We start from the raw sequence: 26,894 nt of genomic DNA on the forward strand, positions 1-26,894 counted from the left end.
CACTGATACCAATGATGGGACACTATTCCTCCCACTGATACCAATGATGGGGCACTATTCCTCCCACTGACACCAATGATGGGGCACTATTCCTCCCACTGATACCAATGATGGGGCACTGTTGCTCCCACTGATACCAATGATAGGGCACTACTCCTCCCGTTAATACCAATGATGGGGCACTATTCCTCCCACTGACACCAATGATAGGGTACTATTCCTCCCGTTAATACCAATCATGGGGCACTATTCCTCCCACTGATACCAATGATGGGGCACTATTCCTCCCACTGACACCAATGATGGAGCACTATTCCTTCCACTGATACCAATGATGAGGCACTATTCCTCCCACTGATACCAATGATGGGGCACTATTCCTCCCACTGACACCAATGATGGGGCACTATTCCTCCCACTGATACCAATGATGGGGCACTATTCCTTCCACTGATACCAATGATGAGGCACTATTCCTCCCACGGACACCAATGATGGGGCACTATTCCTCCCACTGACACCAATGATGAGGCACTATTCCTCTCACTGATACCAATGATGGGGCACTATTCCTCCCACTGACACCAATGATGGGGCACTATTCCTCCCACTGACACCAATGATGGGGCACTATTCCTCTCACTGATACCAATGATGGGGCACTACACCTCCCGTTAATACCAATGAAGATACATTGTTTACTGCCACTGATGCCGGGACATTTTCTTCTCCCAGTGGCCACAGTCTGGCCCCCCTAAAGTCTGAAGGACAGTACACTGGCCCTTTGTTTATAAAGTTTGGAGACCCCTGAGCTAAGGAATACAACGCGTTTTGAAAATACATCACAAGTATCTTCATCAGGGATAGGATACCACTTTGAAACATAAACAGTGATTTACAATCTAATTTACAGATTTATCATATTCCACAAAATCAATTCTGATGGGGACCCTGATGTGGGGGGGCTCTGATGGGAACCCTGATATAAGAAGGGACTCTTTTGGGGACCCTGATGTAATGGGAATCAGATGGGGACCCTGTTATACGGGGGACTCTGATTGGGACCCTGATATAAGGGGGGACTCTGTTGGGGACCCTGGTATAAGGGGGGACTCTGATTGGGATCCTGATGTAATGGAGGAATCTGAAGGGAACCACATGCAAGGGGGAAATCTGAAGGGGATCCCAATGTAGGGGGACTCTGATGTAAGGGAGGCTTCTCCTTGCTATTGTCTATAGTCCTAGTCCAACCCCTAGAGGGTCAAGAGAGGCTGGCTAAGTTCCGACTTACAGTGGGACCATAAAGAATGAACGTAGCCACCCTCTAAAAAAAAAGTCACAGCAGCGAAAAAAAAAAAGTTTGGAGACTTGGAGGCGGCTGGAGGCAATACAAGGGACCTTTTGAGTTAAAGTGTAACTCCACTTAAAAAAAAAAAAAACATTCCCCTCCAGGTGAGCTCTGTACATTGCGGGGATTTTAACAAACTTTTTTGCAGATTCCTACCTTCTGTTATTTTGAAAAAGTAGCTGTTTGTCTGGCTGTGTCCATGTGCAGAGTGAATCTGTATGGGAGTGGTTTTATAATTATCAATCAGCTGCTGCACCTGCAGGGCTCCAATGAGGAAAGTGGCAGGGTCTGCATCCCTTTAGACATGATTTCCTTTTGGGAGTATCTCACCACAAATGACATTTTTGTTGTAGGGGATGCCCAAAATCTGACTTGTATCTTAGTGCAGACTTCTGGGAAAATCATTCAGCCAATCACACAAGCAGGAAATGACATTTCTAGGGGGGTGTACACCCTCGGTGTACAGAATGTCTCCAGGGATCCATATTACATTTTACAGATAATTACAGCTCTGCAGAATGAAAAGGAAAGTTCATTCTTAATAACATTTAATTACAATATCACGTGAGTTGCAATTGTATACACAATATATATATATATTTTTATTTCCTACTATTTTTTCCCACGAATGTGGAGTTACCCTTTAAGAATATAACCTTGATTCAATTTATTTTATATACCAGAGTTTGTCACTTTAAATCTTTATGTATTAGTCCACAGATAGACGGACCCGTTTCTGGTGTGTTACAGATCATAGATCACTCACCAAACCAGTTTAAAGTCATGATCGGAATGAAGGTAGAGGAATGAGTAACAAAGACACAACCTTTATGCTGATCAGACCGGTCTCGGCTAAAATATTTTCCTGCTATCACAGCAGTACGTTCAAGGAATATAACTCCATAGCAATGCCCATTTTTTTACCAATGACAGCAAAAACAGGTTCTTTAAAAATCAATATATCTGAACATTTTCTATGGCTTTTTGGGGTTTCTCTTAAATTCAGTACATCGATCTCCTGGATCTAGTTCACAGTTGTGATTCTAACAGATTCTTTTCATAGATTGAATAATAGGAGGTGTGGAGGTGCAAACATGAAAGTGAAAGGATTATCAATCTTTCATCCTTCAGTTATTTCTTCATTTCATTTCTCGACCTTCTCAACAGCTAACAGGACAGGATGGTCACCACTTTACCAAGAAGAGAAGCAAACCACATGATGAATGGAGGAGTTGTTTGGCTTTTCTATCTCCTGTGCTCTACAGGTCAGTTACTTTCAGACCTTTTTTATTCTTCTCTTTTATGGAGTAAATATATCCCCCCCCCCCCCATTCACACTAGGGTTGCCACTCTGTCCCTTTAAACCCGATTACGGTGGTCATTAAACTCACTTAGTGCTGTATCTGCATCAAATCATCCCCAGAACCCATGTCATTAATATGTGTTCGGGTTTAAAGGGAAGAGGAGGAAATCCTTGCTCACACTGATGCGATTTGACAGTTCAAATCACATGATAATTCCCACCCTATGATCGGCAATGGAGCCGTTCTAATCAGTCCGACTCTGATTGCTGAAAAGTAGTTCCTGCACTAGTTTTGCGACTTCTGGTGCGACTGGCATTGACATTTGTGCATGAAGTCATACAGACGTCTTACAAGTCGCACCTGAAGTCGCACTGACGTGACTGAATTCAAAGCCGTAGTCATGCACACTGGACATTAGAAAAAATTGCCAGTAGTGTTAGCTGTAGAAAAAGAACGCGAGTTTTGTTGCATTTATTAGCTTTTTTGCATTAGCATTTTTAGCGTTTTTGAGCGTTGGTGGTTTTTTAGCGGTTTTTAGCAAAACACAAAAGCTTGAGGCTCAAAAATGCTCATAAACACCGATTTGCTGCATTTTTCATTGTTTTCCAGCGTTAGAGCATTTTTACCGCTGAAAAACTCCTCTGCAAACTCAGTAGTTCTGGGGTTCAGGAAACACTACCAAAAAACACTGATGAAAGCCTACAGTGTCTTGAAAAAGTATACCCCTTGAAATTTTCCACATGTTGTCATGTTACAACCAAAACGTAAATGTATTTTATTGGGATTGGATGTGATAGACCGACACAAAGTGGCACATAATTGTGAAGTGGAAGGAAATGAGAAATGGTTTTCAAAATTTGTGACCAATAAATCTGTAAAATGTGTGGCGGCATTTGTATTTAGCCCCCCAGAGTCAATACTTTGTAGGACCCCCTTTGGCTGCAATTCCAGCTGCAAGTCTTTTTGGGGATGTCTCTTTGCACATCTAGAGAGGGACATTTCTGCCCATTCTTCTTTGCAGAATCGCTCAAGGTCTGTCAGATTGGATGAAGAGCGTCTGTGAACAGCAATTTTCAAGTCTTGCCACAGATTCTCAATTGGATTTCGGTCTGGACTTTGACTGGGCCATTCTAACACATGAAGATGCTTTGATCTGAACCATTCCATTGTAGCTCTGGCTGGATGTTTCGGATCGTTGTCCTGCTGGAAGGGGAACCTCTGCCCCGGTCTCAAGTCTTCTGCAGACTCTAACAGGTTTGCTTCTAAGATTGCCCTATATTTGGCTCCATCCATCTTCCCATCAACTCTGACCAGCTTCCCTGTCCCTGCTGAAGAAAAGCATCCCCACAACATGATGCTGCCACCCCCATGTTTCACAGTGGGGATGGTGTGTTCAGGGTGATGTGCTGTGTTAGTTTTCCACCACACATATTGCTTTTAGGCCAAAATGTTCAATTTCGGTCTCCTCTGACCAGAGCCCCTTCTTCCACATGTTTGCTGTGTCTCCCACTTGGCTTCTCACAAACTGCAAACAGGACTTCTTATGGCTTTTTTTCAACAATGGCTTTCTTTTTGCCCTTTATCCATAAAGGCCAGATTTGTGGAATGCACGACTAACAGTAACAAAATAGCTCAAGCTTTGTCAGATTAGATGGAGAGCGTCTGGGAACAGCAATTTTCAAGTCTTGCCACAGATTCTCCATTGGATTTAGGTCTGGACTGTGACTGGGCCATTCTAACACATGAATATGCTTTAAATATGCTTTGCATTAATATGCGCACTATATTGATGACATTTTAATTATTTGGAATGGCACTGATCTTCAGTTACAAGGGTTCCTGAATCATTATGATAACAACCCGTACGCAATCTCATTCACCCATGTGGTTGACCAAAATCAATTAGTATTTCTAGATCTCAAGTTAAAACATGATAATAGTGGACATGTCTGCTCCAAGACACACTTTAAACCCACTGCTGGGAATTCCTATTTACATGCAACAAGTAACCATCACCCACAATGGATTAGGAATGTCCCATATGGACAGTTCTGTCGGTTAAGATTCACATGCACTTTAAAGCAAGACTACATTGAACAAAGTGCAATTCCTAAAAATAAATTTAAAGAGAAGGGTTATGGTAATACGTAAATCGAGACAGCATTTAATAAATATCTATGTTTATACGATAACGTTTCTGTTAACCAAACTACCCATAAAAAAATCTTTGAGCAATGTCAACAATAATGATTCAAAGATAACACATTTCTCTTCCAGATTTACCAATAAATCCTGGGTTATCAAACAGATCCTTTTCAAAAATTGGCACATCCTACAAAATGACCCCACCCTGGGTAATTCGCTTCCAGAAAAGCCCCATCTGATCTTTAGGAAACCCAGAGTTCTGAGAAGCATTCTAACTCCCAGTAGGCTTCGGAAGTCCACAAGCTTCCCAAAAACAGTTTCAGGCACATGGTCTAGCCTCGTTGACCAGAAAGGCAATAATAAATGTGGTGTTCCCAATTGTGGCACTTGCAAATTCACTTGGCATCGTAAACTTGAAATTACTGGATCTGATGGTAAGAAATGTGCCATCAAACAGTTTATTAACTGTGGGACGTCATTTGTGATATATGGTCTTATGTGCCCATGTGGCTTATTATATATAGGCCGCACTTCTCGCCCACTAAGGATTCATATTAGCGGCATAAAAGTAATATTAAGAACTGTAAAGTTAAATATTTTGTAATAATGGCCATGGACCTCGTCCCAGGATTTCACAACCGCGCTGTAGCCATCCTTCAGCTATAGCGTGGTTGGAAACTGGTTAAAGAAGTCCACCACAGCAATTGTAGTAGGATCAGATTCTTTGGTGTTGAGGCCATACCAAAGGATCTAGATAATGGAAGGAGACACCAAAGACTCTGCAGGAGAGAGAGCTTTTGGATTTTCATATTAGACACTTTATCCCCTAAGGGTTTGAATGATGAAATAGAAACACATACCTTGGTATAGTCTTTACGAGTATTGTATCATGTTTGATATATTCTTGTTCTCATTTTTGCTTTTATTTACTAATTCCATTTATTATAGCAACAAATTAATGTACTGTATAAGGAAAAGATTCCTCATAGTATTTAGCATCCTAACTCTAGACGCCAAATGTTGACGTTACCCCTATACCTAAATCCTTGTCCCATTACTGATGTAATAATATTATTTTTAGCACCCTTTAAATTTATTAATATATTTTAGATTTTGATATATTGGGTATCTTCCTTACTCTCACTGTTGGTAGTAACTTTCCGATTTTATTGTTTTTTTTATTGTTTTGATTTTTAAATTGTTTCCATATTTTAATCAACAATTCAATAGTAATAATTTTTTTTATTAATTTTTTTTCTAATTCCATTTAATATATTGATCTGTCAACATCGTTTGACTCAGGGTGCACCTATACACACACACACACATATATACATATATGTATGCGTAGACACTGTTCATATATGTGTGTATTCATAATCCAAGTATAACCTACACTCAGTAACAACGAAGTAATCACTCCATCTCTCCCTCTCCTTGTTTTCCCCCTTTTTCCTTGATTTGCCCAGTATCATCAATTTATTAATTCATTGTTTATTATCAGAGTTCTGTATTTCCATTCTTGATGGGTTAATTTAATTTATATATTATTTTATTATATTTTTGATACTCTCGATAGTTCTGGTTATATACACTTATGCTTTTGTCTGTATACACATATATATATATATATATATATATATTTTATTTTTTTTTTTTTTTATTTCAGTCCCCTGTAGACAATGGGTTTTCCTTCTCCTCCTCTCCCCCCCCCCCCCCCCCCTTCCCCGTTGTTCAGGGAACAGAGACTCACATCTCTGCACTCCCCGGTCCTATATATGTCAGCTTTCATTAGCCCGAAACTATGCACAGCCGTAGTGTCTTCTCCTTTCTTTCCTATCCCTCTTTTGACTCCTATAAGAGCAGAGTTACGAAGCCTGGGTGCTTGTGCGCATGTGCGGAAGTTAACTGTTCCCTGTATGACGATCCCTGTGCCAAAACGGCCGTTGTAAAGCATCGAGCATGCGCAGTAGTGATCTCGGATCCTGGCGTGCTTTCCACCGCCACCTGAGCTAACCCTGCAGTTACAACTCCTCTTTCCACTGCCATTTACTAATCCAAGACATTGACTTATACACCCTGTGAGAATGGCTTCAAGATACCAGCTGGTCCATCTAAAATGATAGTGAATTCTAAGAGGTCATTGCTGCAAACTGCTAGCAGTTCTTCATTATATGATCCCAGTACATAGGTACTGACTATATATAGGAGAGGGCCCTCTCAGTCTGACTAGCTCTGATGAAGAAGGGACCCCCCTTCGAAATGCATCAGCGTCATTCTGAGAATTTCCCTTTCAGATGGGATTTGCATATGTCTCCTTATTGTAGGATTCGCTTTTGGATTTTATATCCCTGTTTTATTACTACTCTTGTGAGTATATCTCCTAGATCAATAAATTTACTGTTTATTGAGGTAATGCGCAAGGTTTGTGCACTCTGATTTTGTTCTTCACTACAGCTAATACTATGCTTTGATCTAAACCATTCCATTGTAGCTCTGGCTGGATGTTTCGGGTCATTGTCCTGCTGCAAGGTGAACCTCCGCCCCGGTCTCAAGTCTTTTGCAGACTAACAGGTTTTCTTCTAAGATTGCCCTGTATTTGGCTCCATCCATCTTCCCATCAACTCTGACTAGCTTCCCTGTCCCTGCTGAAAAAAAGCATCCCCACCACATGATGCTGCCACCACCCTGTTTCGCGGTGGGGATGGTGTGTTCAGGGTGCAGAGTTAGTTTTCCGTCACACATAGCGTTTTGCTTTTAGACCAAAAAGTACCATTTTGGTCTCCTCTGACCAGAGCCCCTTCTTCCATGTTTGCTGTGTCTCCCACATGGCTTCTCACAAACTGCAAACAAGACTTCTTATGGCTTTCTTCCAACAATGGCTTTCTTCTTGCCACTCTTCCATAAAGGCCAGATTTGTGGAGTGCACGACTAATAGTTGTCCTGTGGACAGATTCTCCCACCTGAGCTGTGGATCTCTGCAGCTCCTCCAGAGTTCCCATGGGCCCCTTGGCTGCTTCTCTGATGAATTCTCTCCTTGCCCGGCCTGTCAGTTTAGGTGGACGGCCATGTCTTGATAGGTTTGCAGTTGTGCCATACACTTTCCATTTTCAGATGATGGATTGAACAGTGCTCCTTGAGATGTTCAAAGTTTGGGATATTTTTTATAACCTAACCCTGCTTTAAATGTATCCACAACTTTATCCCTGACCTGTCTGGTGTGTTCCTTGGCCTTCATGATGCTGTATGTTCACTAATGTTCTCTAACAAACCTCTGAGGGCTTCACAGAACAGCTATATTTATACTGAGATTACATTACACACAGGGGGACTCTATTTACTAATCAGGTGACTTCTGAAGGCAATTGGTTCCACTAGATTTTAGTTAGAGCTATCAGAGTGAAGAGGGATGAATACAAATGCACACCACAGGTTTCAGATATTTATTTGTAAAAAATTTTGAAAACCATTTATCATTTTCCTTCCACAGATCGATCTTAGCTGGTAGGACTGTCCTTCCCATCTGCACCAGCAGGATTGTCCTTCCCACCTGCACTGGGAGGACTGTCAGTCACACATTAACACTTTCATCAGGCGCAGTCACAGTCTCCACTGCAATACCACTGGTCACCTGATGCTGCACTATAGAGCCTTGTTCAGCAGCTGTGACTGGGCAAGTAGCTTTGGATTTGGCCAAAGAAGGGTTAACAGGTTCTGCTGGCACTTGTAGTCCCTCTGCAGAAATGTAATTTATTTTTTTTTTCAAATGCACATTTTGCTGACTTCTAACACCATCAGTCACAGCCTTGCTGGACATGGGGGTCACCGGGCTGGGTGTCACTAGGCAAACGGTCAGCATTAGTTGCTGCGTTAAATGGCACAAAGACAGTTTTATCCACAGTTTGGGGCTTGATAGGCTTTACCTTATCAGGCCCATTATCAGGGATGTCTTCACCATCAAACACCAGCTGATCCCCCCCATATTGGAGACTCCATTGACCAGATCACCCTCAGCATACCTCCTGAGTCCTGAGAAGGCATAGGGATGTGTACCTCACCCTGAGGGGTCAGAACTGGGGGTCTCCTCCTCCACCTCCACCCTTGCCATCCTTGCAAACCTTCTGTCATTACAAAATTTCTCCTTGAAAGGTCCATCTCTCCCTGCCATCATGGCCAAAATGGTTTCCTGGTGTTCCACCCGGACTTTAGCCAACTGCACTTCAGTATCTATGGATCCCCGGTTCCGGCTATACATGCTTTCACGCTGCTTCCGTAATCACTTCAACTCCGCTCTCAGTTTGTAGAGCTTGTCTCGCTCCCTATTCAGGACCTTAATCCCGGCCACCAATCTCTCCCGAATGGACTCTGCTCCTTCATCTTCACCCGGGAAAGATAGATCTGGGGCAGACATGTCACCCATCAGCCCAGGGGATGGCTGCAAGCTCCCAGCAGGAGAAACCCCACTGGCCTCCATGGCTTCCCCAGAAATGGGCCAGGAGAGCTGGGAAAGATTTTACCACACTTCCCTCTCACACACAGGAGCTAGAGCACCTGACAACAGGAGAAATGCCTCCCTCCTGACACACCTGTGCTCAATGATGGGGAACTATTTCTCCCACTGACACCAATGATGGGGCACTATTTCTCCCTCTGACACCAATGATGGGGCACTATTTCTCCCTCTGACACCAATGATGGGGCACTATTCCTCCCACTGATACCAATGATGGGGCACTATTCCTCCCACTGACACCAATGATGGGGCACTATTCCTCCCACTGATACCCATGATGGGGCACTATTTCTTCCATTGATACCAATGATGGGGCACTATTCCTCCCACTGACACCAATGATGGGGCACTATTCCTCCCCCTGATACCAATGATGGGATACTATTCCTCCCACTGATACCAATAATGGGGCACTATTCCTCCCACCGATACCAATGATGGGGCACTATTCCTCCCACTGACACCAATGATGGGACACTATTCCTCCCACTGACACCAATGATGGGACACTATTCCTCCCACTGATACCAATGATGGGGCACTATTCCTCCCACTGATACCAGTGATGGGGCACTATTCCTCCCACTGATACCAATGATGGGGCACTATTCTTCCCCCTGATACCAATGATGGGGCACTATTCTTCCCCCTGATACCAATGATGGGGCACTATTCCTCCCACTGATACCAATGATGGGGCACTATTCCTCCCACTGACACCAATGATGGGGCACTATTCCTTCCACTGATACCAACGACAGGGCACTATTCCTCCCACTGATACCAATGATGGGGCACTATTCCTCCCACTGATACCAACGATGGGACACTATTCCTCCCACTGATACCAACGATGGGGCACTATTCCTCCCACTGATACCAACGATGGGGCACTATTCCTCCCACTGATACCAACGATGGGGCACTATTCCTCCCCCTGATACCAACGATGGGGCACTATTCCTCCCCCTGATACCAATGATGGGGCACTATTCCTCCCACTGATACCAATGATGGGCCATTATTCCTCCCACTGATACCAATGATGGGGCACTATTCCTCCCACTGACACCAATGATGGGGCACTGTTCCTTCCATTGATACCAATGATGGGGCACTATTCCTTCCATTGATACCAGTGATGGGAAACTATTCCTCCCACTGATACCAATGATGGGGCACTAGTCCTTCCATTGATACAGGTGATGGGGCACTATTCCTTCCATTGATACCAGAGATGGGGCACTATTCCTTCCATTGATACCAATGATGGGGCACTATTCCTCCCACTGATACCAATGATGGGGCACTATACCTCCCACTGACACCAATGATGGGGCACTATTCCTTCCATTGATACCAATGATGGGGCACTATTCCTTCCATTGATACCAGTGATGGGGCACTATTCCTCCAACTGATACCAATGATGGGGCACTATTCCTTCCATTGATACCAGTGATGGGGCACTATTCCTCCAACTGATACCAATGATGGGGCACTAGTGCTTCCATTGATACCAATGATGAGACACTACTCCTCCCACGACACCAATGATTGGGCACTATTCCTTCTCTTGATACCAGTGATGGGGCACTATTCCTCCCACTGATACCAATGATGGGGCACTATTCCTCCCACTGACACCAATGATGGGGCACTATTCCTTCCATTGATACCAATGATGGGGCACTATTCCTTCCATTGATACCAGTGATGGGGCAATATTCCTCCCACTGATACCAATGATGGGGCACTAGTCCTTCCATTGATACAGGTGATGGGGCACTATTCCTTCCATTGATACCAGGGATGGGGCACTATTCCTTCCATTGATACCAATGATGGGGCACTATTCCTCCCACTGATACCAATGATGGGGCACTATTCCTCCCACTGATACCAATGATGGGGCACTATTCCTTCCATTGATACCAGTGATGGGGCACTATTCCTCCCACTGATACCAATGATGGGGCACTATTCCTCCCACTGATACCAATGATGGGGCACTATTCCTTCCATTGATACCAATGATGGGGCACTATTCCTTCCATTGATACCAGTGATGGGGCACTATTCCTCCAACTGATACCAATGATGGGGCACTATTCCTTCCATTGATACCAGTGATGGGGCACTATTACTCCAACTGATACCAATGATGGGGCACTAGTCCTTCCATTGATACCAATGATGGGGCACTATTCCTTCCATTGATACCAGTGATGGGGCACTATTCCTCCCACTGATACCAATGATGGGGCACTATTCTTTCCACTGATACCTGTGATGGGACACTATTCTTCCCATTGACACCAATAATGGGGCACTATTCCTCCCATTAATACCAATGATGAGGCTTGTGTACTCACTGATCCCAGGACACTTTCTGCTCCCAGTGGCCACAGTCCGGCCCCCCTAAAGTCTGAAGGACAGTAAACTGGCCCTTCATTTATAAAGTTTGGAGACCGCTGAGCTAGGGAAACCAACGCATTTTGAAAATATATCACAAGTATCTTCATCAGGGATAGGATACCACTCTGGAACATAAACAGTGATTTACAATCTAATTTACAGATCTATCATATTCCGCAAAATCAACTCTGATGGGGACCCTGATGTATGGGGGCTCTGATGGGGACCCTGATACAAGGAGGGACTCTGATGGGGACCCTGATATAAGGAGGGACTCTGTTGGGGACCCTGACATAAGAGGAATAAGAAGGGGACCCTAATATAAGGAGGGACTCTATTGGGACCCTGATATAAGGAGGGACTCTATTGGGGACCCTGATATAAGGAGGGACTCTATTGGGGACCCTGATATAAGGGGGATTGTGATTGGAATCCTGATGTAATGGAGGAATCTGATGGGAACCAGATGCAAGGGGGGAATATGAAGGGGACCCTGATATAGGGGGACTCTGATGTAATGGAGGACTCTCCTTGCTATTGTCCATAGTCCCTAGTCCAACCCCTCTAGTCAAGAGAGGCTGGCTAAGTTCCGACTTACAGTGAGACCATGAAGAATGAACGTAGCCACCCTCTAGGCCAGCACAGTGGCTAAGTGGTTAGCACTTCCGCCTGGCAGTATTGGGGTCATTGGTTTGAATCCCAACCACGGCATCACCTGCCTGGAGTTTGCATGTTCTCCCTGTGCCTGCGTGGGTTTCCTCCGGGTACTCTGGTTTCCTCCCACACTCCAAAGACATGCTGGTAGGTTAATTGGCTCCTGTCTAAATTGTCCCTAGTATGTGTATGTATGAATGTAAGTTAGAGGCCTTAGATTGTACACCCCTTGAGGGTTAGGGACTGATGTGAATGTACAATATATATGTAAAGCGCTGCATAAATTGATGGCTCTATATAAGTACCTGAAATAAAAAAATAATAATAAATAAAATGAAGTCACAGCAGCAAAAAAGGTTTGGAGATTTGGAGGCGGCTGGAAGCAATACAAGGGACCTTTTTGAGTTAAATTGTAAAAAAAAAAACCCAAACCCTTCCTCTCCAGGTGATCTCTGTACATTGCGGGGATTTTAACAAACTTTTTTGCAGATTCCTACCTTCTGTTATTTTGAAAAAGGAGCTGTTTGTCTGGCTGTGTCCATGTGCAGAGTCAATCTGTATGGGAGTGGTTTTATAATTATCAGTCAGCTGCTACAGCTGCAGGGATCCAATGAGGAAAGTGGCGGGGTCTGCATCCCTTTAGACATGATTTCCCTCTGGGAGTATCTCGCCACAAATTACATTTTTGTTGTATGGGATGCCCAAAATCTGACTTGTATCTTAGTGCAGACTTCTGGGTAAATCATACAGCCAATCACACAAGCAGGAAATGACATTTCTAGGGGGGTGTACGCCCTCGGTGTACAGAATGTCTCCAGGGATCCATATTACATTTTACAGATAATTACAGCTCTGCAGAATGAAAAGGAAAGGTCATTCTTAATAACATTTAATTACAATATGATGTGAATCACAATTGTATACTATATATATATAATTATTTATTTTTATTTTTTTTTTCCCACGAATGTGGAGTTACCCTTTAAGAATATAAACTTGATTTGATTTATTTTATATACCAGAGTTTATTGTCACTTTAAATCTTTATGTATTAGTCCACAGATAGATGGGCCGTGTCTGGTGTGTTACAGATCATAGATCACTCACCAAACCAGTTTAAAGTCATGAATGAAGGTAAAGGGGAATGAGTAACAAAGACACAACCTTTATGCTGATCAGACCGGTTTTGGCTCAAATATCTTCCTGTTATCACAGCAGTACCTTCAAGGAATATATCTGTATAGCAATGCCCATTTTTTTTACCAATGACAGCAAAAACAAGTTCTTTAAAAATCAATATATCTGAACATTTTCTATGGATTTTTGGGGTTTCTCTTAAATTCACTACATCGATCTCCTGGATCTTGTTCAGTTGTGATTCTAACAGATTCTTTTCATGAATTGAATAATAGGAGGCGTGGAGGTGCAAACATGAAAGTGAAAGTATTATTAATTTTTCATCCTTCAGTTCTTTCTTCATTTCATTTCTCGACCTTCTCAACAGCTAACAGGACAATACTTTACCAAGAAGAGAAGCAAACCACATGATGAATGGAGGAGTGGTTTGGCTTTTCTCTCTTCTGTGCTCCACAGGTCAGTTACTTTCAGACCTTTTTTTTTTCTTTTGTGGAGTAAATGCAAACCAGCTGGCTATGTTTTAAAGGTAAATATATCTAAGCCCTCCCCCCCATTCACACTAGGGTTGCCACTTCATCCATGTCAGTAATATGTGTTCGGGTTTAAAGGGATGAGGTGGCAACTCCAGTTCACATTGATGTGATTTGTCATGCAATTTGACAGTTCAAATCAAGTCACACCCTATGATTGATAATGGAACCGTTCTAATTGGTCCGACTCCAATTGCTGAAAATGAGTTCCTGCACTAGTTTTGCCGACTTCTGATGTGACTGGCATTGACATTTGTGCATGAAGTCGTACAGACGTCTTACAAGTCGCACCTGATGTCGCACTGACATGTGACTTTGAAATCAAAGCTGTAGTCAGTGAATCTTTCTCATTTGTTTTGGGGGGTAATGCTCTCCAGACTTGTGGCTGACCAACTTTCTTATCAAAGCTTCTTTACAAACATTGTTTAACCCTTTCACTGCCAAGCCCTGTGCTCCACTCTAAGGCCTCATGCACACTGGATGTTGTAAAAACGCCAGTAGCGTTAGCTGTAGAAAAAGAAACACGAGTTTTGTTGCGTTTTTTAGCATCTTTGCATTAGCGTTTTTCAGAGTTTTTAGTGATTTTTAACAAAACTCCCACAAAATCTTGAGGCTCAAAAACGCACATAAACACTGAATTGCCACATTTTTCAGTGTTTTCCAGCATTTTTCAGCATTAGAACATTTTTGAAAAACTCCTCTGCAAACTCAGTAGTTCTGGGGGTTTTTTCCAGCCTGAAAACACTCCTACCAAAAAATGCTGATAAAAGCCTACAGTGTCTTGAAAAATTATTCCTACCCCTTGAACTTTCCACATTTTGTCATGTTATATTTGTATTCAGCCCCCTGGAGTCAATACTTTGTAGGACCCTCTTTCGCAGCAAAAGTCTTTTTGAGCTACCAGGCCTAGGTCTGGCTACTGACCCACGTAGCAGTGTGCAGAGGGCCCTTCAGAATTTCTAGTGTTAATATGAGGTCACACCCCTTTAGCACCTGATGGATAGATTATTATAATACAGGATTTATACAGCGCCAACAGTTTACTCAACGCTTTCCAATATGCATGTACTAGCTATTGGGATTTGACCACAGATAAATCTTGTATGTTGGGTATCTATTTACTTGCCGTAACATACTCTTTCATATTATACAAAAAAAGTGGGGTATATATTGTGGGGTTAATTTTTCTTTTTTTAATTAAAGTGTATTTTTTCCCAAAAATATATATTAATTTTTAAAAACTGCCCATTTCGGTTTCGGTTTGCGGTCAAGTGCATCCTGTATTTTTGGTTTGGGCACCAGAATTTTCATTTCAGTGCACCATTACCATCAACTCTAACCAGCTTCCCTGTCCCTGCTGAAGAAAAGCATCCCCACCACATGATGCTGCCGCCGCCATGTTTCACAGTGGGGATGATGTTTTCAGGTTGATGTGCAGTGTTAGTTTTCCACCACACATAGTGTTATACTTTTAGGCCAAAAAGTTCAATTTTTGTCTCATCTGACCAGAGCACCGTCTTCCACATGTTTGCTGTGTCCCCCACATGGCTTCTCACAAACTGCAAACGGGACTTCTTACGGCTTTCTTCCAACAATGGCTTTCTTCTTGCCACTCTTCCATAAAGGCCAGATAAGTGTGGCCGCATTTTCTTTGTTCCACGTGGAATGTATTTGTTTGTAACAAATTTTAATAAATACTACACTATATACCTCCATCTTGGGCTCTGTGTGGTGAGCTCTCATTTTTTAGGACACATTACTGAAGGCCACGTATCAGCCCTTGAGAGGAGGAGACATGCATACCTTGGAGGATCTTTACTACAAGCCTGTTATACTTAAGTTCTGGTGAGTGCATAGTGGTGAAGGATTTCACAGATGTCTTATTTCCACATTTGGGATGTCACTTCACTCTCTTCAGGACTGCGGTTCATACTAATTGTATTATTGGATCAAGAACTTCTTCTTATTCATTTGGACTATTTGTTGAGCCACTATTATTTATGATTGCACATTTCATAATATAATATTTTTTGTATATTTATCATCTTGATATGTTGCAACATTCATGGGCTACTGTATCACATTTCATCTATATGGGTTGAGAGTTTTTTTGATTTTCAGGTATATACACTTATCATTATTATCTCACATAGCGCAGCACTTTTGTTATGTCAGATTTGTGGAGTGCACGACTAATAGTTGTCCTGTGGACAGATTCCCCCACCTGAGCTGTGGATCTCTGCAGCTCCTCCAGAGTTCCCATGGGCCTCTTGGCTGCTTCTCTGATTAATGCTGTCCTTGCCCGGCCTGTCAGTTTAGGCGGATGGCCATGTCTTGGTAGGTTTGCAGTTGTGCCATACTCTTTCCATTTTTGGGTGATGATGGATTGAACAGTGCTCCGTGAGATGTTCAAAGCTTGGGATATATTTTTTTATAACCTAACCCTGCTTTAAACTTTTCCACAACTTTATCCCTGACCTGTCTGGTGTGTTCCTTGGCCTTCATGATGCTGTTCGTTCACTTTTGTTCTCTAACAAACCTCTGAGGGCTTCACAGAACAGCTGTATTTATGCTGAGAATAAATTACATACAGGTGGATTCCACTAGATTTTAGGGGTATCAGAGTTAAGGAGGCTGAATACTAATGCACGCCACACATTTCAGATATTTATTTGTAAAACATTTTGAAAACCATTTATCACTTTCCTTCCACTTCACAATTATGTGCCACTTTGTGTTGGTCTATCACATCAAATCCCAGTAAAGTACATTTACATTTTTGGTTGTAACCCTTAGTTGGTGTCAAGGGAAGGAACTGCGCCCCATTGTTGGTGTCAAAGGGAGGAACAGTGTCCCATTGCTGGTGTCAGTTGGAGGAACATTGCCCCAAGGGCCAAATAAAGAGATGCAAAGGGCCACATCTGGCCCCTGGGCTGCAGTTTGGAGATCACTGCTTTAGGCTAAGTGCTTGGGAGGACAGAACTGGATGGTTTGGTTGATATTTTGAGACCAGGTTAGTGATGTAGCTGGGGGCGGAGTTGTGGATGGTTTTGTAAGTTGTTATTGTTTCTTATTTTATTCCTTGGGTATGTGGAAGCCAATGGAGGGATTGGCAGAGAGCGGTACTAAACACTGAATGGTTGGTAAGGTGGATGAATCTGGCAGCAGCATTCATGATTGACTGAAGAGGGTATAGCCTATGTATAGGTAAGCCAATGAGAAGGGAGTTGCAGTAATCGAGGAGAGAGATAACCAGGGAGTGAATTAGTTAAAAAGCGGCATATTCTGGTGATCCTGAGGCAGCATAATTTGGACAGGGATTGGACGTGGGCCTGAGAGGATGGTTTAGAATCCAGGATTACACCTAGCACCCTGGCATGTGGGGAAGGGTAGATAGTTGTGCCATTGATTGTAACCAAGAAATCAGGGGAAGAGGCACTTTCGGGAGGAGATTTATGACCTCAGTTTTAGATAGATTGAGTTTGAGGAAGTGGTGTCTGTTGTGTATTTTAGTAAATCAGTGATACGTGAGGAAATTGAAGGGGTGAGCTGAGTTAGATTTGTGTGTCATCAGCATAGAAATGATATTGGAAACCATGGGAAGCTATAAGATGATCTAGGGAAGAGGTGTAGATCTAGAATAGGAGAGGTCCAAACAAAGACAGAACCTTGAGAGAACCAACGGTAAGAGGAATAGGAGAGAAGGAAGTAGAGTTGTAAGTGACACTGAAGGTGCGGTGAGATAGGTAAGATGCGAACCAACAGAGAGTACAGTCATGGGGACCAACCAAATAGAGTTTTTTTTTTGAGGAGGGTGTGGTCAACTGTATCAAAGGCAGTAGAGCGGTCCAAGAGTAAGAGTATGGAATAGGGAAATCAAGTGAAGATGGTGTGACGGGCGTGGCGTCAGACCCCAGCCCTTCTCACCAACTTGTGACCGAAGGACTAGCCAATATAAAACCGCGCTGCCACTTGCGTAACAATGCCACGCTCAGCTGCACCCTGCACAAAGATTTTCCAGCTCACTGGACTACAATCTATGTGCCAGCAGCCTGAGAGAGATTGTTACTGGGTCAGGTTAATTACGCAATTTGTAAAAGATGTCCTCCTGCGCTCCACAGAGTAACTAAACAGAGCCAGCTGCTATCATCTATACCCTATACCTCGGGATGAAATAGATATCTAATAATGGATGAAGTGCTCAGCCATGAGGGTATTAAATTATTAAAATAAATATATGCAAAAATTGTGCAAAAATTTGTAAAAATAAAGTGACTAGTGCTCCAAATAAATATGCAGCAGAAACAGATTAAAAATCAATAAATAATTATAAAGTGAAAGTGACTAGTGCTTCAAATCAATCAATATGTGCAAACAAAGCAAATGACTAGTCTGCCACCCAGTGGCTGAAACCGATACTAAATGTAAACACACTAAATTTGAGAAAAGTGACAAGTGCCCAAAAACGAATTATATGTATATACAAATTCACACATGATCACGTATATTACATATATAAAAAAAACTGTGAATACATAAGTGTAAAAATAGGACAAAACCAGATCCAAATTAAAGTGCAACAATCGTTCTATCACTCTTATAATGTGAACTAAATTAATGCTTTTCCACTTCAAAACTTGTGCTCAAACAGAAAGGAGAGGGGTGACACTCTCGTGCATGTATCCTCCTGTGGCTAGAGTGCCTCCTCACCTCCTTTATTTGACCCCTAAGGGTCAGAAATCATATAATCATATATTCCACCCCGGAGTGACTTCCGATAATATTGATGACTTCACAATACCTCATCTATCCCTCCGATATCCACTCCAAATGTATTGGGCATAGAAAGACTCAGCAGTATGGTATCAGGGTCATGGAGGAGTAAAGAAACAGAAATACTTCCATAGTGTAGTACATCCAATGTATTTAATAGCAAAATGCCAGATAATTCACTCACATGGTCCAAGTATACAGCCCACGGTTTCCCATATGTTATGGGTGTACTAGGGGACACAAGATGGCGAAAAACCGGAAGTCCGTCACCGGAACTGCGTCATCGAGCTCCACCCAGAAATGATGTCACTGCGCAATGACGTCATTTCCGGGTGGAGCTCGGTGACGCAGTTCCGGTGACGGTGAGTCTTTCTATGCCCAATACATTTGGAGTGGATATCGGAGGGATAGATGAGGTATTGTGAAGTCATCAATATTATCGGAAGTCACTCCGGGATGGAATATTTGATTATATGATTTCTGACCCTTAGGGGTCAAATAAAGGAGGTGAGGAGGCACTCTAGCCACAGGAGGATACATGCACGAGAGTGTCACCCCTCTCCTTTCTGTTTGAGCACAAGTTTTGAAGTGGAAAAGCATTAATTTAGTTCACATTATAAGAGTGATAGAACGATTGTTGCACTTTAATTTGGATCTGGTATTGTCCTATTTTTACACTTATGTATTGTATTCACAGTTTTTTTATATATGTAATATACGTGATCATGTGTGAATTTGTATATACATATTAGTTTTTGGGCACTTGTCACTTTTCTTAAATTTAGTGTGTTTACATTTAGTACCGGTTTCAGCCACTGGGTGGCAGACTGGTCATTTGCTTTGTTTGCACATATTGATTGATTTGAAGCACTAGTCACTTTCACTTTATAATTATGTATTGATTTTTAATCTGTTTCTGCTGCATATTTATTTGGAGCACTAGTTACTTTATTTTTACTAATTTTCACATATATTTAGTTTAATAATTTAGTACCCTCATGGCTGAGCGCTTCATCCATTATTAGATAATTACGCAATTAACCCTTCACACTGCCACCACCATCTTTTTATAGAGAAGTAGGAAACTCACAAACCTTAGCAGTAACACTATGATGTTTGAATAAGCGTCTGTATACACACTGTCACTGCAGGCAGATGTATCCAGAGGTTTTAAAACACACAGTAGCACTCTTCAGAGACAGAGATTCTTAGTTTGCATTAAAGAGCTTTAGAAACAGTTCAACACTTTTCAGAAAACAGGATTTATTACTAAAAAGGATCAAAATGGTGCAATAAAAATATTTACAGAAAATATGTAACCAATATATATATATATATACATATATATATATATATATATATATATACATATATAAATAGAGAGAGCAAAAACACAACAGAGAGATAACATAAAGAAATTTAAGAAGGTAGAATAGTTGCAGAAGTCCTGGATTTAAGCAGAGTTCAAGTGTCCTGAACAAAAGGGTTCCTTTTCTCCCAAAGTTGGTTCCTGATGTTAAAAGGGAGAATCTCTTCATCTACTCTCTCTCCAGGCCTGACAGCTTTTTCTAGTGTATCAGCAGGGGGTATCTACTGAAGTCAAAGGCCAATCATCTCATTTGGGGAGGGGGATTAGGCGGAGACCCAGGCTGTGACCCAAATCCCTCCCAAGTTTATACCATGGTCAATAACCTTCCATAGGTGCATGCAGCAGCCTAGCCACTGGCAGGTTAATATGCAGAACCATATTCTGAACATCCAGACATCAAATATGACATATCTGGCTGTGACGGTTAAAGAGATTTCGCTTTCTACTCTCGTGTAGATGCCACATAAGGGTGTAAGGTGTCAGGTGACTTGTATTAAAATGAGCTATCTGAATATATGCTTTGTTTTATTGTACCTTGTTCCTGTCAGGATTTATGAATTTGTATGAAAAAGTGATTTCAAGTGGGATGTAGTTTTACTGCCACACCGGAATGCTTTTCATGTCCAGTGACTGACGGATTTATAGCTTTACGATCAGGCCAGGGCCAGAGTCTGACAGACATCATGGAACTAGCTAATTGGGTTTACAACCATCACGTGTATCCAGCTGTGCCCGATGCCCTTACGACCCCAGCACATGCCATTCAAAAAAAAGGGAGGGGGGACTGATTTGGAGTGAGAATGACATTTGCAGAGTATGATCCAAATTATGGTTGTCATTGTCCATATCTGTGCGCACAATTATCACAGATGGGAGTAAATTATTGCATGATTCGATTTATTAAAATAATTAAAAGCATATAAAATCAGTGCACTGACATTTTTTGGTGCAATCCCAGCACTATTAGTACAGCATAGATTAATTTCAGGGTTAGCACCTCTGAATGTGAGTGCATTGATTTTATATACTTTTAATGATTTTAATTACCAAAATTATAGTATTTTCCTCTAATCGTTTCTTGATTTCATGTGATTGCACACAGCGATTAAAGGTGGCACAGTAAAAAGCAGTTTCTCAATCATCAGTGGAGACCAGAGCAAGGGTTGAGAGTCAGCAGTTTCACTTAGTGTTGGTTTGGTGGCTCTGAAGGGGAAGACCATTTATAAATGTATCCCCAGGATGGGGCATCATGCTGGAGAACCTTTATATACAGATCGTGGGCAAAGATACCCTGTTGTATTGCTTATTCAAGGATAATTGACAGGGTCTGTGTAAAGCCTACTGCTAGACCTTATTATAATTGCCTCTCTGGTTTGGCCCAACAGTCCTGTCAAGGTCCTACCTTTCCTCAGAGGTTATGCTGCTCCAAGTGCTGGCATCCATCTTAGGTTTCTGCAAAGCATGGTGGGAGCCTTTTATGCTTTCAGGCCTCTGCGGTCAATCCTCAGAGGGGTGTGGTTGATCACATTTAAGCCTGTTGTCTGCACTTGCTCTTTGCCTTCCTGTCCTGTATGATTGTGTTGCAGCAAGCTCTTGTTCTACTCTCGTGGCTCTCCTGGAAACCGACTCGGCTTTGACTAAGACTATTCTCAGCCTTATCCCTTTATCTGACCTCCCGTTGCTGAACCGGCTCGTGACCTGTGTATTCTTGCCTACCGTCCTGTACTGTCTGTCCCGCTGTTATCGACCCGGCCTGTCCGACTATGCTATCGTTTCCCATCTGGTTCCCACCAGCTATACGCCACTGGCAGCGGCCATTACTGCAGCTGGGGTTACTCGGGGGCCGCGACCTGGTCCCTGGCTGTGTCAAGTCCATCCCCACCATCAGGGGACCTGGTGAAAGGCAGCCTGGGGCTTAGACTCCGCGCCATGAGGGACTCCGGTCTGTGGATGGTGGTTGTTGTCAGTCGGTGCGTGACCCTACCATTAGGCCTGCCTGTCCATTCCACCGCTCCTGCCCTGACAAGTCCTTCTACAGTAGGTGCCACTGCAAAATAATCAGTGGTTCTGAGCATAAATAATCATGTGGCTACCTCCCATGATGCAGTGCTCCTCCATTGATGCAGCCAGTTGCTAGGCCTGAGCACTCTCATGTGACAGAGGGCTGTGACATCACCACACTCTTTAAGCTTTGACGATAGTAGGAAGGATGGGTGGGGGGGGGGCTGAAGAGTTGAGTATAGGTAAGTGGTGGTGGTGGGGGTGGTCTTCACACAAACCCCCAAGATGGAGTAGATGTGAGGTGCTGAACACTGATCTTATATTTATCACTCAGGAGACGTTGGTTGGGCTCAATGACACCACTCCAGCATCTCCACCACAAAATGGGAGCCCCCAGAGAAGTGTACATGCTTCTTTACCACACATTCATTATGATTATTAATGTTCTTTTCCTGAGTAAGAGTACATTTTAAGAGCTTCCAAATAAGAGTCCTAATAAAAGTCTTGCTACTTTTTTTGGAGCCCTGACAAAGGGGGATTGTGTGCCCCCAAAACGCTTTGCCTGCCTTTTATCTACCTGTTTTGATATGATTACCATCAATAAACGAATATGGACTCTCAAGATGACCTTTTGGGTTCTCATTGTTGACTACATTCACACAAACCCTTTCACTTATCCCTTAATGGGAACATGAGAGGATCTCTTCGAAAGACCTTTAACTTGTTTTAAATTAAAGTTCAAAGTAAGTTGGAACAAACCTGTGTTCATGCCGAAAACTAATATTGCAAAGAAATAGCCCTACTATTCTGGATGGGAAGGTGACCTCACCTTACTGTCAGTATAAATCTGATCTTTATCTCATGCAGGTGCTACTCTACAGATGACGGGACCTTCTACATATACAGCCAAAGTTGGATCCATTGCTCGCATTCCCTGCACCTTCACAGCAGATAAACTTCCTGCAGATCCCAGATATTTTGCAGTTTTGTGGTATTTAGAAGGAAAACAAATCCTACGCTACGATAACACTGTGAGATCAACTAATGCCAGATATTCATTGGATAGAGATCGAGCATTAAATGGATTTGCTGAGCTGACCATATCTAATACAATTCTATCAGATGGTGGAATCTACACATGTTCAGTGACCAACAGTCCTTTAGAAACAGAAAAAAATATCAAAGTGGAAATTTCAGGTAAAGAAATCCAGGTTTACTTTTTTTTATTATTCTCATACTTAAAGATCTAATCATTCTTTTCATCAGCTTGAATCCCTCTACCCCAGCAGCAAGCTAAAATTATTCAACAACCACAGTATGTTTAACCGTACAAGTGATATCTGTAAAAAAAAGGGAATAAAACCACCAGTGAAATAAAAAGAAAGCATATTTAACTTGGCTCCAGCTTCCAGTGCCAAGGTGAGGGAGACATCATTATCCTGAAAGTATCTCTGACTATCTTGGAAGAACACTCTCAGAAATTTTGTTTTTCTTCACAGCCAGTTTCCCTTAGTTAAGATGCCAGCACAAGGGACCCAAAGCTCAGTGAAGAATGGGCTCAGGTGAGGACATTGCTGGACTCCAGGACAGGTTAGTGTCCTTATATTAAAAGACGGCAGCTACAGTTTTTGTAGCTGCTGGCTTTTAATTTTTGGAGAGGAGATTAACCCCCTGCCCTCCAGAGGATTTCCTCCCCTTCCTGACCAGGCCATTTTTTGTGATGCGGTGCTGTGTTACTTTACCTGAAAATTGCGCGATTATGAGACGTTGCACCCAAATTAAATTTACGTCCCTTTTTTTCCCACAAATAGAAATTAATTTCCTTGGTATTTGATCGCCTGCACGTTTTTTATTTTTTGCGCTATAAAAAAAAAAGGCCGACAATTTTGAGAAAAAAAACAATATTTTTGACTTTTTGCTATTAAACATGTCCAGTAAGAAAATGTAAAAAATCTAATTCCCTCATAAATTTCAGTCAAAATGTATTCTGTGACATGTCTTTGCTAAAAGAAATCCCAATACGTGTAAATTGGTTTACGTGAAAGTTATAGCATCTACAAATGGCGGTATAGATACTGGGATTTTTTTTTACTATTAGTAATGGCGGCGATCAGCGACTTATAGTGGGACTGCGGTGGGCATTCTAACATTGGGGGGGGGGGGGAATTATTTGATATCACTGACATCCCCAGTGACACCAATATAGTGATCAGTGCTAATAAAAAGCACTGACACTGTACTAATGGCACTGGGCAGGAAGGGGTTAACATGAGAGGTAATCAAAATGTTACCTGTGAGCTGTTTTACTAAGTGGGCTGTGTTTGTACTTTACACTGTAAGCAGAGCCATACAAAGCAGTGTGCAAGAGCTGGCAGGGGAGAGATATGTATTGTTTACATATAGTTCTCGCCCCCCGTCTGTATTACTCGGCGATCACCGGGTGCTGGTGAGTAATCACTGGCCGGGACCCGGTGATTGACAGCCGAGGCCACGAATGGCGCTGTGGGTAAAGCGCATGCACGGCTTGCACGCGCCCCCTACCCGGAACTGCAAAATCACATGATTGTGTGCTCCCCTGCTGCCCTGTAGCAGTATTTCTACTATTAGGCGGAGGGGAAGCAATTAATTAAAGCTGCTCTTTAAAAGCTAAGTTTATGTTAAAAAAATAATAAATTCTCATATTTTTGCAGTAAAAAATGTGCCTTTATTATTTTTTTCACAGGATCCTACAAAGCCGCAGTTGCAGATGGGACTTGTAGTTTGTTCATTTATAGATCTATTTTCCTCCCCAGGACAATTAAAAAGGGTGAATCTTCCAAGTGAGGACACCAACTGCAATAAAAAACCCCGACCCTTCTCTACTCCATCCAAAAATAAAGGAAAAAAGTTAAACTGGAAGAAAACAACCTTTTGTGTCTTTTACCTACAGCAGTGGTCTCCAAACTTCGGCGCAAGGGCCAGATGAGGCCCTTTGCTTGCTTTTATGCGGCCCTTGGAGCACTATTTCACTATTTCTGATACCAACCATGAGGCATAATTCTCCCCACTGACACCAATGATGTGGCACAATTGCATCCTATGACACCAACAATGGGGCCCACCAACATCAATATTGGGGCAATATTCCTCCATATGACACTAATGATGGGGCAATATTCCTCTATATGACAGCAATGATGGGGCACTATTCCTCTCACTGACACCAATGATGGGGTACAATTCCTCCCACTAACCCCTACAAATGGTTTCCCCACTGACATCCAGATCTTTTCTACTCCCAAAGGCCACAGTCTGGCCCCCCTAAAGTCTGAAGGACAGTAAACTGGCCCTTTTCAAGAAAGTTTGGAGGCCCCTGACCTACAGGTAAGCATATAATAAATCTTCCCTGTAGGTAAAATAAAATTAATGTCTCATAAATGTGCACTGTTTAGGAGATATTCACTTTTTTTGACAGGCGGCACATGAGCTCTGAAGGGACAGCATACCCATGCCGTTCCTACAGAACACTGTGTCATGACTCAATACTCCTGCACTTGGGAGTGATGTCATCGCGGCCCAGCCAGTCAGATGCTGGAGCTCGCAAACCCTGAAGGAAGACCAGGTGAAGATGGAAGCCTCTACAGTGGTAACAGCGCTCTGCTGGAGGGCTTCGTTGTAAGGTAAGCCCTTCATAGTGTGCTAGTCTGCGATGCATAACGGCACAATATGACATTACCTTGCAGGGGATTTTTTTTTCGAATTGCAGTTTACTACCACTTTAAAAGTTTAGGCTTCATACAGTTGTGCTCAAAAGTTTGCATCCCCTGGCACAAATTGTGAAATTTGGGCATTGATATTGAAAATATGACTGATCATGCCAAAAAATGCTCTTTTATTGAAGGATCATATGAAGCCATTTACTATCAAATAGTTGTTTGGCTCCTTTTTAAATCATAACGATAACAGAAATCACCCAAATGGCCCAGATCAAAAGTCCCCCGTCCCCCCCCGGAATGTTTGGCCTTGTTACAGAGCGCAACTGAACTCACGATTTTTCTGAAGAACTACCCCTTAGGAGTTGCTGAGTTTTTGGGTCCCCCTATAGTCCTGCACAGCTAGGCAACACACATGTTCACATTAACTTGCATCCAGGAAACAGTAACTAGTCCTTGAGGTTGTCTTGAAGTTTTATTGGGGGAAATGAACTTGGATAGGGTAAGGGGTGTCTGGGATGCCCAATGGAACTGAGAAATCAAGGACAATTTCCTGGAACTATATACTGTACAAGTTTTTACAGCAAAAATCCTCTTTTTGGAGAACTAGCCAGTATCCTGTAGTATCACCCCAGATGAATCCTCCTCTCATCCAGCTATCTGAGGGAATCCCTGAGCAGGGGATCCAGTACTTGCCACGTTAAACTAAGACAGTCCTGGGTAGTTGTTAATGTTGTTTCCCACCAGAGATCTCCTTCCCCTATCTGGCCCAGGGGGTGCAGGTCTACTCACTTAGTCCTTCTCCTGTGTTGTCTGTGGGTCGGTGGCTGCTGCCAGGCCTTCAAGCTGGGCTGCTTCTCCCTGCCTCATAAGTGGTCCTTTATCAGGGGGCTGGTGAAGTTCCAAGCTTTCCTCTTTCCAAGGTCCTCCTGCCTGGAAGTAAGCCCCTCTCCCATCTGGGCCCCCTCCCAGAGACCTGCTCTCCAGCCCTACATCCTCCTCTTCCACCT

At 42.7% G+C, this 26,894-nt stretch overlaps 1 protein-coding gene across 5 annotated transcripts in view; it reads left to right on the forward strand.

Annotated features, from left to right (window-relative positions):
- Positions 1 to 2,204: 2,204 nt before the first annotated feature.
- LOC149472059 (uncharacterized) overlaps positions 2,205 to 26,894 on the forward strand; it is an 88,999-nt gene continuing 64,309 nt past the window's right edge. For 2 of the 5 annotated variants that reach the window (XM_089693302.1, XM_089693309.1), the window contains exons 1-2: positions 2,207 to 2,613; positions 23,060 to 23,389. In XM_089693302.1, the coding sequence (XP_089549428.1) occupies positions 2,529 to 2,613; positions 23,060 to 23,389 (415 nt within the window). In that variant the 5' untranslated portion in view covers positions 2,207 to 2,528. Of the gene's footprint in view, positions 2,614 to 13,878; positions 13,976 to 23,059; positions 23,390 to 26,894 lie in introns of those variants that run through there. The other 3 variants (XM_089693318.1, XM_089693315.1, XM_089693306.1) reach the window with 3 other exon arrangements.

This window comes from Staurois parvus, unplaced genomic scaffold (genome assembly GCF_062004578.1).
Source record: "Staurois parvus isolate SC_StPar_1 unplaced genomic scaffold, SC_StPar_1.0 ptg000024l, whole genome shotgun sequence".
In the NCBI taxonomy this organism is placed as follows: domain Eukaryota; kingdom Metazoa; phylum Chordata; class Amphibia; order Anura; family Ranidae; genus Staurois; species Staurois parvus.